The following is a 13,422-nucleotide window of genomic DNA, read 5'->3' as shown; positions in this document are numbered from 1 at the left end:
TGGCTCTGTTCAAAAGTCCTTAAATAAAAGATCGGTTACATATTTATTGAATACACAAACTGAAGTGGAGCCGTTTCCCTGTTTCCAGTCTGTGTGCTCATGCATCTCCTCCTCAACAAAAATGTTGCACTATTCCTTTAATTTACTGCGTAGCTCCATCATGCTGAGCATGACTGTTTGCTGATGACCAACGAGCGTGTGCACTCTAATAGGATATTTCTATTTACTGACGACTGTTGCATTTTGTAGTAGTATAATTCATTTTCTAGTGAACAATTCCAATTATTTAAAGGGAAATTCCACTTATTTTAACAATCAAATTAATTTTTAAACCATAATGGAGGGTACTGCTCAACAACATTTGTATGTATTGAGCATGACATCTTTTTAACTGTGTCTGAAAAGACCCAAACATAACGTGTACAATGTGTTCTTTTATTACTACAATGACAATAAAGACTATTCTATTCTATTAAGTTCTATTCTATTCGATAGCTACAGTGGAGACAAGAGTTGTGGCAAAAGACCTGTTGAGAAACCAGGCACAACGAGTCTAACAAACAGACCCAATCAAGGTGCATTATGGGAGGAGTGGGATCCACTGCTTTTGGAGCTTGACAAGAGGAGATGGGGACCGACACTCTGAATATCTCCGCTCCTGCTGCATTGATTCTTTGTTTAATGACATCCATCTCTTCTGAGTGTCTTAACTTCATTTCATATATTTTGATAAACACAATAACAATTTACCTGCAAGAACCAAAAAATAGCCCATTTCTGGCAGATGTTGGCAGCCACGTTCATGTTGTTTATTTTCATTTAGTCAATGTTAGATGACAGAAACTGTCTGGTGAGGCGGCTGAGTCTCTTTGAATTGTTGGTAGTATCCAATGTATGGACATCACAAAATATTTCAGTCCATTTCAGTTTTCATAGAACCACATTTATTCATGTTATATGGACTTCCACCTGCAAAATAATAATGGTACACAAATCATGTATGAATGTGATTAAAACTGAGTGTAGCTACAGTGCTGGTGGATTTCAGATGGTTTATAGCGACGAAAAAAATGTTGAACATAAAACGAGATCCAACCGTTCAGTCGTCCAATAATAGAAACAGTTTATTTTACCTTATCAGAGTATACAAGAGCAATACCAGTTTTTTTGTAATACGTCTTTCATGTGCGTTTTTCGTTCTGATACCTCAGACCATTGTGCATTGATTCAAATACAGGTATGTGTCATACGTTTTTATACAGATTCATTTCTGCCAGAAACACAGTAAATTCACAAAAACGACTGCATGCCTGTTCAAACCCCCTGAGGTGGCTCTTCTGTCAGACTGTGTTCAGCCTGTATCAAGAAAAGGTGACACATCTGCTTCCCTCCGTCTAACTGCTGTACAAAAGTAACAAGAGCAACATTTGAGAAGAGACGACAGACGCTTCGGTTCACGAGTCGAGAGACTGATACAGAAATCAAACATCTAAAACACTGGTACTGTCCTTGAAGACGTGACATGTTGACATCATTAACTGTGACACATACATGTTGGAAAGCCAGTGATCGTTAAGTTCACTCCTCTTCTGTTTTTTTTAATTCCCCTTTCTTAGGCGTTTTTAATGCAGATTTAACAAAATACGATTCCAAAGCATTACCTAGACATGTTGAAAGGTGACGCTGTGGGTGAAATTGAAATCCTTTACGTTTAGGACCAGGTCTAGACTTAGGCACTGTTACCTCTCGCTGCGCGTTTCACTGAATCACTTCATCTCTTTGTCTGAGTCAGTGTCTCCACGTCGTGGAAATATGGATGTTCTAGTGCTTTCAGGGCAGATATTCGTTTCAAGGGGTCAAAGGTCAGCATGTTCTGTGGAGGAAACGAGGTGACAGGGTGTCATTGTCAAATTTAACATCTCAAATTAATAGTTTGTCATTTTGAGAAATATTGGAAATAGTTATTCACTCAGCAGGTTAGCTTAGCTTAGCATGAAGCCTGGAAACAGAGCAAACAGTAAAACTCGCTCTATCCAGAGATAATAAAAAAGTTGCTAACGAGCCCCTTTAAAGCGCATTAATTCATATGTTACAACTTGTTTGTTTAACCCGTGAAAAAATAAAAAGTTAAAATATGGCACTTTGGCAGACTCATCCTCTGTACCAGTTGCCAGGCAACCAGCTGAAACTCCAGGCTGTTACTGGTTGAAAATGTTGAAAGAGAAAGCCATGTTCAATCATAATGATGAACTGATATAAAATAATCTATTTGAATGTAGACCTTTTTTATTTCAATAAACGCGAGAGCGTTTCTTCTACTTTTAAAACCTGTATTTTCTACATGACATTACATGGACAGGCAAAAAAGATATGTCTATTTTATCAGAAAAGTAGTACTTCACGTTCTTATATTTTTAGACAAATTGATAAACCAAATCCAAATCCATAAGAAAAGCTATTATTTTAAGGTATAATTCAATTTGTATGAGCACTATGTAAATGTTGCATAAATAATAACTTCCTTTAAATAAACTGCTGTACAGTTGTCTCTCGCTTTAACCAGCTGATAATTAAAAGGAGTCACTATTTTCAATATTGCACCAGGGAGACTCTTGTGGCTTCTGATGAAGTTAACCAGACTGAGCAAAGAAACTGAGGTTACTGCCCTTATTATAACTATGTGCCCAGCTGAGAGAAAATCAATTACCAGGCAGGTATCACCACCCAAACCAAGTCTTACCAGCAAGAGTTGTGTCCCCTGCTCGTCTATCTCTGAAACATATTCAGTAATGGGGCGCGGCACGAGCGAGGGAAAGTGTTTTCTGGAGAGCGTCACGTCAGTCGGCCACTCGTCCTCTGATGGCAAGCCGATCACTCTGAAACCAAAGATTACTGTCAGTGAACCAGCTGCAGTGTGAATCATCTCCCGATGCAACTCCTCATCGAGCAAACGTGATGGGAAGAGTTTGCTACTCACTCAAAAATCTTTCCAAGCTGGTCCACTTCGGACTCCCCACAGAACAACGGTCTAAACACACAAAGCAATTATTTAGAGGTTTAACACTTACCAACACCGCCATGCAATTTGTACTTCACACCAGCAGATGGAGCTACTGTGCGTATCACTGGGATGGTATGGAAGATACTGAAATGCGTCACTGTGGCAGCCAAGTCACAAAATACTGATGTGTTGTCACTGAATTCACTGAAACTATATATTATATTTTATATATAATATTGAGACCTGAGCCTCCACAGAAGAAGCAAAATCAAAAGTTTGGGAAAAACTGCTATGGTCCATAGAAGCCATTAACCTTTATTTAAATGCTTCATTTCAGCTTCATGGGCCCATGATGAGTCAAGCCAAGAGGGTTTTAACTGAACATGATAATCTAGAGCAATATGAGACGAGACTTTGATATTTACCCAAACTTCCTTTAACCTTAAAATCACCTTAGCTTAAGTGTTTTAATTACATAGGCTGAGCAAAAAATAAGAGGCTGAACAAACCATAATATATTTGCCCTACGTTCCTTACCTTTGATTTATGGGCAATATAGAGAAAAAGCAGGAGTTTAATCAAACACGTTTAGAGTAAATTTGATTATATTTGATAAAACAATGGGAAACCTCCACCTTAAGGAAATTAAATCTGCTTCTTTTCAATGTATTGACTCAGATCACCAACCTGTAATGCACCGCTCTTATGCCCAAAGCCTCTTTTCTCTTGTGAACAGCACAAAATTCTGCTCAGGTTATCTAATGATTATTTTTAGACCATGATTGAAACACTGACGCAAGTAGAAACAAAGACAGAGATTATAATCTAATCATAAGATTGTAATCATAATGTGTCTGTGTTCCTCATCTGAACGTCATCCTGATGACTCACTTGCGTCGGAACATCTCCGCGAAGATGCAGCCGGTGCTCCAGATATCTACAGGTGTGGCATAACTGGACTGTAGCAGAACCTCAGGAGGCCGATACCACAGTGTCACCACCTGACAGACACAAACACTGAGGATGAATGAAAGAAAAATACTGGTATTTGCAGGTTTGGGCTGGTTAGTGATGAAAATATTTGTATATTAACTTGAGCATTTTGCCAAATCAACGTTTCTAGATTAAACTTCAAAGTTGATAATATTTTTTTCAATCTTAATAAAGTATGAATTAAATAAAATAAAGAAATTTGCAAGCTTCTCGGTTTAGCTTAGACTGTGAACCAGGGCTGATTATTAAAACTAAATGGTGGTGCATGAACAGCCGGTACAGATATGTTGCAAGTATGGCAGCTGAGAAGGTCATTCTTGGCGTTCTTGTGGAAGAAATGTCAGATGATTGACATGGGTTTTATCTTGGCCTTTTTAAAATGGCGAGGATTACATACACGCCACTGCTGATTGGGCCCCATGTCGTTTAACCCAGAGACAACAGTGCAAAAACTTTTCGAAATTGAACCTGCTCCAGGTAAAAAATTAGCTAGTTGCTAAACATCAACATGAAAGTACAGTCACTATGAACATAGAGCTCCTCAGAGCTGCTAGCATGGCCAAGTAATATTTGTATTTTTAATTTAAATATGAATTAAAATATCTGACCTCAAGATTTGACATTCAACTAAATACTTCGAAAATGTCACATATAAAATAACATGCAGAAAATGCAGAAAAACGACATGGTCCCAGTGTGACCTCACCACAGGAGTGAGAGCCATGTGGCAGCTGTAGATCCGGGCCAGTCCAAAGTCGGCCAGTTTCACCTGGCCCCCACTGGTCACCAGGATATTCTCTGGTTTCAGGTCCCTGTGCATCACACGGTTAGAGTGAAGGAATGCAAGACCACACACCAACTGCCTCATGAGGTCCTGAATAAAAACACACGCAGACATATTTTAAAATGACACCACATCGGAAAAAAGACAGGGTTAGACACACTTTCCATATTTTTTCTGCCTTGGGACTGACTTGACAAATTATACATTTTGGTTTAGAAATTGTTTCTCACTTTAATGCGGTCGGTAGCTAATCCGGGAGCGGGAGCTCTCTCGAGGTACGTCTTGAGGTCTTGGTCCACATGCTCAAATACCAGAGTGACTTTAGTCTCCTGGTCCGACCTCTTGGTGGCACATACGTCCATGAGCCTGGCACACACATCAAAAACAGAGACTTGTGTGAGAGAGTAGTCCACATTGGATAGTTGAAAACTAAGGCTGAATAAAAACACTCACCTGACAACATTTGGGTGGTCAAACTGCTCCAGCCGTCTCAGCAGAGCCACCTCTCTGACTGTGGAGATGGGCAGGCCATTCTGGTCTGTCTGGACGCGCACGCTCTTCAGAGCGACGAACTGCCCGCTCTCCGTGTCTCTGGCCTTATAAACAGTCCCGTAAGCGCCTCCTCCGATCTCTGCCACTGGCTCATACTGGAAACTGGTGGCGTTGGCCATTGCCAGGTTCAAAGAGACTGAGAGAGAGACACACACACACAAACAGCCGATTCACAAACTATAAATGCTGGTAATAAAAAAAAGTAATTGAATCAGCACAATGCATTGTTCTATTATCTGAATTCAATTACCCTAGTGGGCAGCTTGAAGCTGCTGGGAATGAACTGGGACTAACTGGGACATCACATCCTTACATAACACACATCATTTTATGATACATGTAACACAAACACACACCCACTACCACGCTTCTTTAAGCTCATCCCAAATGTCGATCGAAAGGTCCCTTGACTCAACTATACAAACATAGCAAGTATAGTTGCAACAAAAGTTAACTGTGAAATCACAACAGAGTATTGCAGAAGGTACATTTGCTCCATTTATAAGAATGAAATGAAAAGAAAATGACGTGTAAAGGCAAGACACATAAAACATCAACGAAATAGCCCCAAAGCTCATAGATCTGAGATAAACGGCTCCCTTGTGTAACCGTTTGAGGGTTTTCTGTTCGGCTGTGTGAGCAGGTATTACGATGAACTCTCAGTGAACTCTCAAGCTGTGAGAGAAACTGTTGGATCCTCTGCAATACAGACAGAGCAGTCCTCAGGCTGAGAGCAACACACACTCCACAGAAGCTGAATTCATTGCTATTTCCTCTCCAAAAAGCTCCTCATCCAAACTTAATGGAAGCTCCTTAGCAGCTGTTGTGCTTTGACAATCCATTTTTAAATGAATAGAAAATCTATTTTAAGTCAGGCTGCTTGCCTGGTGTTGACAGGGGATGCTTTCACTTTTAGACCCTCATGAATACTGCACATTTCAAATTTTCCATCCTCCTGCAGCAGCCGTGGGTTTGGATGCGACCCCAAAAATAATTATACTTTTCATGCAGCAGCAATGCCTTTTGATTTATTCACTGACATGTATTCAGACTTTTGTAAATGCCTCAGCCTGTTACTTGGACAACACTGTCAGTGCTGAAGTTCTTCAGTGAGACATCGGCTGCAGGATTCATCAGTGTGAAGAGAGGAGTGAGGAATCAGTCACGACAGCTTCCAACGTAACAAGCAGTAAATCACTATCTCCACAAAGAAAGACAGGAGGATTTTTTCTCGTTCAAATTTAATCTGTCAATCTATTGTCGACCAGTGGTTACAAGTGTTGGTTCCAGTGCTGGTGTAGAGGCAGGATTAAACAGAGAGATGTTTTCCAGCTAAACAACCTGCTAGATGTGCCAAGGTGCTGACAAGGCCATTCTTGGAATGTGCTAAATGCACATTTGCACTTACAACTAGAATTACTGCCGTTCAGCAGTATGCCTCCGCCAACCTGTGCATATTTAGTCCCTCCAGGTGTCATATGAGTTATTGTATTTCAAATAATGTGAGGCCACAATGACCTTGACCTTTTACCGATGAAGTCTAGTCACCCAATTTGTGCCAAATCTGAAAGAATTCTCTCAAGGAATTCCTAAGATAAGTTGTTCAAAGGCCAAAACAAATGGGTTTGTGAGATCACTGCAACTTTGATCATTGACCCCCCCCAAATCATATCAGTTTGTCTTTGACTCTAATTCAGGGGTGCCCACATTTATAGGCTTGTGAGCAACTTTTGAAATGACCAGTTCAACATGATAGACCGTTCGTTTTTATTTCATGTTGGTAGATCGCGATCGACGTATTGGGCACCCCTGCTCTAATTGAACATGTTCACCAAATTTGGGGAAATTCCCTCAAAGCGTTCATGAGATAACATGTTCACAAGAATGAGACAGAGAGACAACCCCAGAACTTAATGCCCCAGGCAGAAAGATACTGTCTCGCCTGATCATGGTGGATAATATTAATCAAATCTATCACAGAATGCAATGGATATTAGTGCATATTGTGATGCTGACAACTTTCTATAAATACAACTGCAGAATAAAACTTCTACATGGGAAATCTGTCAACTCTTTAAAAAGCTTTTTAGTTAGTCTGTAACTTCATCTGCCTTTTGGTGCTGGGCTGGGAGTTTTCAGAGGGTTTATCTGAGCCGGCGGCTGCGTCAGAAAATGTCACCAGTGAGGAAAGTTAACAGAAAAGTTGTGGGCCCGAAAAATACAAAAACAATGACGCTGAAAGAAAGAAAAGCTCCACATGCAGAGGGGGAACTCCAGAGCCGGGTGATAATTCTCTCCACAGTTTGTCCCATCTCAAAATACATTTAGTCATACGTCCCATGACAAATATAAAGTATTTATTGATGCAACTTTAACACACAATATAAAGGGGAAATAATTCTGTGTATTTCAATTTCATCCTGGCAGCAGCAGTCAGCTATGATTGCAGCTAAGTGCTGGGGTTTTATGTATGGTCGTAGTGGCCTGTACGAGACTGAAGCCTCATCAGAGCTCTCCAGGTACTCAGGGGGTTGAAATATGTGACATATTTTAAATCATATCCGAAATGGAATTAATGAATGCTCTTCTGTATTCACAAAATGTTTTATAACTCATGAGCTGCAGGATGAAGTACCGACCTCCTCCAACAGGTCAAATGACTCACTGAATGAGACGCCATTTTAAAGCAAATATACTTGACATGGGATTTGTTGGCCAGCGCCCTGCCAGCACAGGAAACACCTCCAACCACCCAACCCAAATAGCTTTCTGTTCCCTCGGTCACCTGCCAGGCTTCATCCATCTCCTTCCTCCCTTTTGTTTAAGTCTCAGCCGGTCTAATCTGTCAGAGCAGTTTGCTACAGGGGCAGCGAGCTCAGCCGGCTCCCTCCCTGTCTCACCCTGCTATCCTCAATTTACATCATCTTATACAAAGATACAATCCTCCAAGGTGGATAGTCTCCTGTTTTCTGTCAATTTTAGAATATCTTAAATTTAGGTTAATGTTGGTATCTTCATCTATGATAATGTGGACTCAGCTAACTGATACGGCAAACATTTTACTGATTAGGTATCAGAGAATGTTTTTATCCATTTGCCTCCTTTTAAATCTTCTAATGAGAAACAAATAAAACACCAGATCATGCTGTTTGCAGCCTCTTACATGGGAGGTTTTGATCCTCAATTTATTCCCCCTAAATACCCTAATCTTTGGGATTTGAACTGTCAACTCTGAATATCTGTATCTGTCACCTTGGGCTCTGGTAAATTGTTGTTAGCATATTCCACCACGTTTTGACATTTCATAAACTAAATGATTTAGTTTAGACACAATCAACAAAATAATGGGTTAATTACTCACTAAAGACAATACTAGTTAGTTTAACACTGATCAGTCACAGCACGAAAAACAAACTGTCTAATAGCTCTGACTCATCCGAGCAGAAACCCCTGAAGGTGTCCTGTGAGTTGAGAGGGGTCTCCATGGATCAGACATGTTTTCCCATCCACAGATGCTGGAATGGACTGACAGCTGGAGAATTTAGAGGCCAAGTCAACACCCTTCTTTGTTGTGTTCCTCAAGCCATTCTTGAAGAATTTTCACAGAGCAGCAAGTTGCTTTATTCTACTAAATGGAGCCACAACAATCAGAGATTATCCGTAGGCTGGATGTTACTTCCCAGCAGCATCCCACCGCCTGTGCCAGTTTGACTTCCTCTCGTATTACATTCTGGAATCATCTTCCAAAAACACAACAGGCTGCATGATATAGGATATAACGTCAGACCAATCCGACTTCTCACATTGCTCCGTGGTCATGTTCTGATGCTCACATGCTGATACTAGGTGCTTTCAGTGGTGGACACTGATCTCTCTGCAGCTACACAGCCTTGCATGGAGAAAGCTGTGATGCACTGTGTTCTAACAGATTTCTATGGTAGCCAGCAATAAGGTTTTTCAGCAGTTTACCGAATCTCTCCAGTACGATGAGCCTTTGCTCCCAACATGCATCTCTGCGCCTCAGGCACCAACTGAAGGTTTGGACCAAATTTGAAGATAGTCCCTCATGGCATTCTTGAGATATCGTGGTCACAAGAATTGGACGGACAACCCGATATCATTGTGCCTCCGGCCACAGGCTGTCCCCAGCATGGAGGAGTACAAATATTACTTCAGATATTGGTTATTTGAATGATATCTTTATTCACATGATGCAATTTTATTTTATATGAGTGCATATTGTGAAACTGTCAACCTTCTGAAAACACAACTGAAAAACTGTTTATATAATTAAAATTAAATTGTCTTTCTTTGGATCACTTTGGATAGGTACAGACCACTATGAAACCAGGAAGACCCCAGCAAGACCAGCCATTTTGGAGACTCTCTGATCCAGACATCGCTATCTTGGCCTTGTCAAAGTCAATCAGATCCTTACGCTTGTCCAATTTTATATGTCAACTTCAATAAGCAGTTCACCTGCTGCCCAAATGCCATTGTAGCAAGATAATCAATTTAATGCTGCGGCTGACTGGTGTACATGCAACTGTAACTCTGATCGTGGTCAGAGTAAACTTCAAATAGAAAACATTTCAGTAATTTGGTTATTCAAATAAAATTGTAAATACAGAGTCACTGTTAAATGAAGCAATAAATTTGCCGTTCTGGTCTGATTTTTAAGATTCAGGTGATTTGGTGAATCGTATATAAATCCTATACTCAATTAAAGTTATTAAGTGCAGTGTTTCTGTGCCGCATCAATACTGGATCACAAACTGGTGAAGTGAACCTGACGACAACAGAAACATGTTATAGTCAAAGGGTTGAATAATGCTGCTTCACAACAGTTTTTGAAGGTGTCAACTGTCGATATTAACTGTAAGTGATAGAATGAAGTTATGCTGCATTTTTCATGTTGAACGCACCACATGTCTTCCTCTTATGCAAAGAGTTGAGTAAGAGGTTCTGCAGAAGAAGCTGTCAGCATTCTTGTTCCTGCCAACAAAACTCATGTGGGAACTCAGCTGTGAATTAACCTTTCCCTCCTGCAAAATATGATAAATACCCAAGAAACCTTTTTAATGCAACATTGTGTGGACCACTTTATTTTTCTGAGCAGACTTTGCATTTCAGGGACCTTTATTAAACATCTCCAATTACTTTTTTTTCATAGAGATCTGTTTTTAATGAAATCATCGCAGCTTCTCAGCACTTGTGAGCGTGTTTCATCCAGATCCTGAAATACATCTCGAGGCCACCATTAAACTATAACTTCCCTACTGAATGTCACTACATATATATTCATAATAGGAGGAAAAAGGTTGTGTGATTTTGTTATTCTCTGGTGGCAGGAATTTAAATTGATTAACTAATGTTCTAAAAATGAAGAAAAGTGTATATTAAAAGATTTTACAGTTTATTATTACAAACAGACAACATGCTAAGCAGCCTGCATTTATATAACAGTGTTTTAGTTGGATTTATGCACGATGATGGACCTACCTCAACAATCAGAAAGCATTTTCTTGATTTCTTCTGGGCTGTATATTTATTAATTTAACCTCTGTTTATTGATTGGTTCTCTTGCTAATTGAAGCACTTTGTACCTGGGTTTTGAAAAGTGGGATCTGAATAAAGTTTATTGTATTGTTATCAGACGTGTCTATTTTCTCATTTAATCAGAATTAAGATGTTAACGTGTTGTTTTTATGTCAGTATTACAGAAACACAGGAGCAGATTTGTTTGAATTCAGAATTCTATGATATAGAATAAAATTAACAAACTCCAGGTAATTGTAACATAAATAAATTAGACAGATGTTGACTAAGAACATTCTTTCCAACATTTGCATAATATTATCCCAAAACAATTAAATATATGTGCTGTGTCCTCACACCTAATGTTTATAAGCTGTGATGATGTCACAGTGCAGCACTCCTGGGTAACCTCTAGTCATCCTATACTCCAAATCCTTTTCATATGTTGTTCCATATGAGTGCAGTCACAACTGATTTGGGGAGTTTACCATCAACTCATTGTGAGAGTGCAACATTCCTCTGCAGGTTGTGTGGCAACGGCTGTGGGAGGCAGCAGAGCCACAATAGAGCCTCAAATACAGAAATACTTGAGGGGAGAGGGGGGGGGGGGGGGGGGTCAGAATGTCAAAGTGATGAAAGTCACTTTTACAGTTTGAAAATCTGCCATGGCTTGAAGACAATCAAATTAATCAATTTACTTATTCATTATGATTATGATGATTTAGTATTTTGAAGAAATTGCAATTTTAGCTCCACACAACCAAACAGCTCTTTTAATGTGGTTTATTGTTCTTGTGGATGTTTGTCAGTGCATGTCTGTTACATGTCTGTTACATGTCTGTTACATGTCTGTTACGTGTTTTTGTCTTCTTGTACTTGCACTTAACCAAATTGCCTTTGGGTTTAATAAAGTTGCATTCTATTATATTGTATATTGGTGCATTGTGATGAATTTTTTTATGATATATTTACAAAAGTTAAGTAAGAAACGACAAATGATTGACGTGCATTGGGTCGACATGTCTAATCCCTACAATGTCCCTCATTTCGCAAAAGAGCAAAACATTACACTGGACTTGAAGCTTTTCCAGTGAATCACAGAAGCATCCTGTACAAAGTCCTTGTCTGTGAATGATCAGGCTTGTTGTGGTCATCATGCTTCCTCCCCTCTACAGGAAGTGCTCAGTCTGTGTGCATGACTTGTCACTCTGAGAACATCTCCACAGATCCTCTCCTGCAGTCTCACATCAGGGACAGATGTGTTTCTTTCTTTTTTATGAACAGCTGGAAGTTAGAACCACTGAGGCCATTAACCTGTGGGGGGCAGCTATCGATCAGCAGCCTGTCAGTATTGATCATCAGACATCACTCGCACTGTCTGACATTCATGTAGGAGCTTGATCGAGTCCCAGCCGGACACTGGGGGCCGGCGGGCGGAGAGCAGCGGGGCAGAGGGAGCTCCTCTGGTCCCGACACGTGGTGCTCCTCCATAGCGCTCCTTTGTGAATTAAAGTGGAGACAAAGTGCAGCAGCGACAGGCCACAGACTTCTCCTCCTTCACCCACATGCTCACTGACGTGGCGGAGGGAGCGGGGGAGACGGATCACCGCTGCTCTCACCCATGTACACGCACGTCCACATGATATAAACCCCCCGCTGCGCCTCACGCACATGACTGGAAGCAGATGTTGGACTTACCTCGTCCGTTCGCTCCGAGGGGGCAGCTCGACTCCTTCAGCTCCGGGAGGAGGACATGCTCTCTAACGTGCCACGTATCGTCCCAGCTCCCACAGCCCCGGTCCGGTGGAGGCAGGTCGGGTTCAGACGGAGGAGGGCACGGGGTCTGGAGTGGAGACGCCTCAGTCCAGCGGAATGGTTCTGGGGCCTCCACTGTGTGTGTGTGTTTCTTTTCTCTTCCTCCTGCCCGCACTCTTTTTGTCGCTTCCTGTTGCTTCTAGCAACTCTGAGAGGAGGAGGAGGAGGAGGAGCCAGAGTCTGTGGCAGCACATCGTGTTTGAAGAAGAACTTAAAGCTGCTGGGTCACATTCACTTCAGTCCTCCATGAGACACAACTTGACAAGAAATCTATTACAACCAGGAAGCTGCTAAATTATGAGTAAACGGTGTAAAATAAAAAAGAGGTAAAAGACAATAAAGCAATACATGGTGGGACCTTGTAAAATATTTAATTTACAGGCACTTCTCAATCCACTTTCGAAAAAAAAGGTGTCTTCTGATCTCTGTTGTCATCAATCTACTCATTTCCGTTTATTTCAGGGGCAGTTTCCTTGTATAGCATGTATTAGCAGTTTATTAAAATAATTGAATTGGAAGAAGATGTGACATTTTTGGTATAATCATGAAACTTGTATTAATATTATTAGTATTAGTATTATTATTATTAGTAGTAGCATTAGTCGTTGTAGACGTAATAGTAGAAGTAGTATTTGTATTGTTAGGGCTAGAGCACTGAGATTGAGAGGCCCTATTGAAATTGTAATGATCATTATTATTATTATTATTCAGGCAAATGAATTGGCTTTTTGAGGGCTTT

The 13,422-nt window shown here is 40.5% G+C and overlaps 1 protein-coding gene across 1 annotated transcript; it reads right to left on the bottom strand.

Annotated features, from left to right (window-relative positions):
* Positions 1 to 1,106: 1,106 nt before the first annotated feature.
* On the bottom strand, positions 1,107 to 12,842 carry cdk4 (cyclin dependent kinase 4). The gene is made up of 8 exons (XM_062399430.1): positions 12,567 to 12,842; positions 5,232 to 5,466; positions 5,009 to 5,144; positions 4,701 to 4,868; positions 3,893 to 4,002; positions 2,978 to 3,028; positions 2,741 to 2,876; positions 1,107 to 1,873 (listed from the first exon to the last, which is right to left on the bottom strand). The coding sequence occupies exons 2-8, from the start codon at positions 5,447 to 5,449 to the stop codon at positions 1,772 to 1,774; spliced, it is 921 nt and encodes a 306-aa protein (XP_062255414.1). The 5' UTR covers positions 5,450 to 5,466; positions 12,567 to 12,842; the 3' UTR covers positions 1,107 to 1,771.
* Between the last annotated feature and the right edge of the window lie 580 nt (positions 12,843 to 13,422).

This window comes from Platichthys flesus, chromosome 2 (assembly GCF_949316205.1).
Source record: "Platichthys flesus chromosome 2, fPlaFle2.1, whole genome shotgun sequence".
Classification (NCBI taxonomy): domain Eukaryota; kingdom Metazoa; phylum Chordata; class Actinopteri; order Pleuronectiformes; family Pleuronectidae; genus Platichthys; species Platichthys flesus.
Note: the sequence above shows the minus strand (reverse complement) of the source record. Positions and strands in the feature narration are given on the sequence as shown.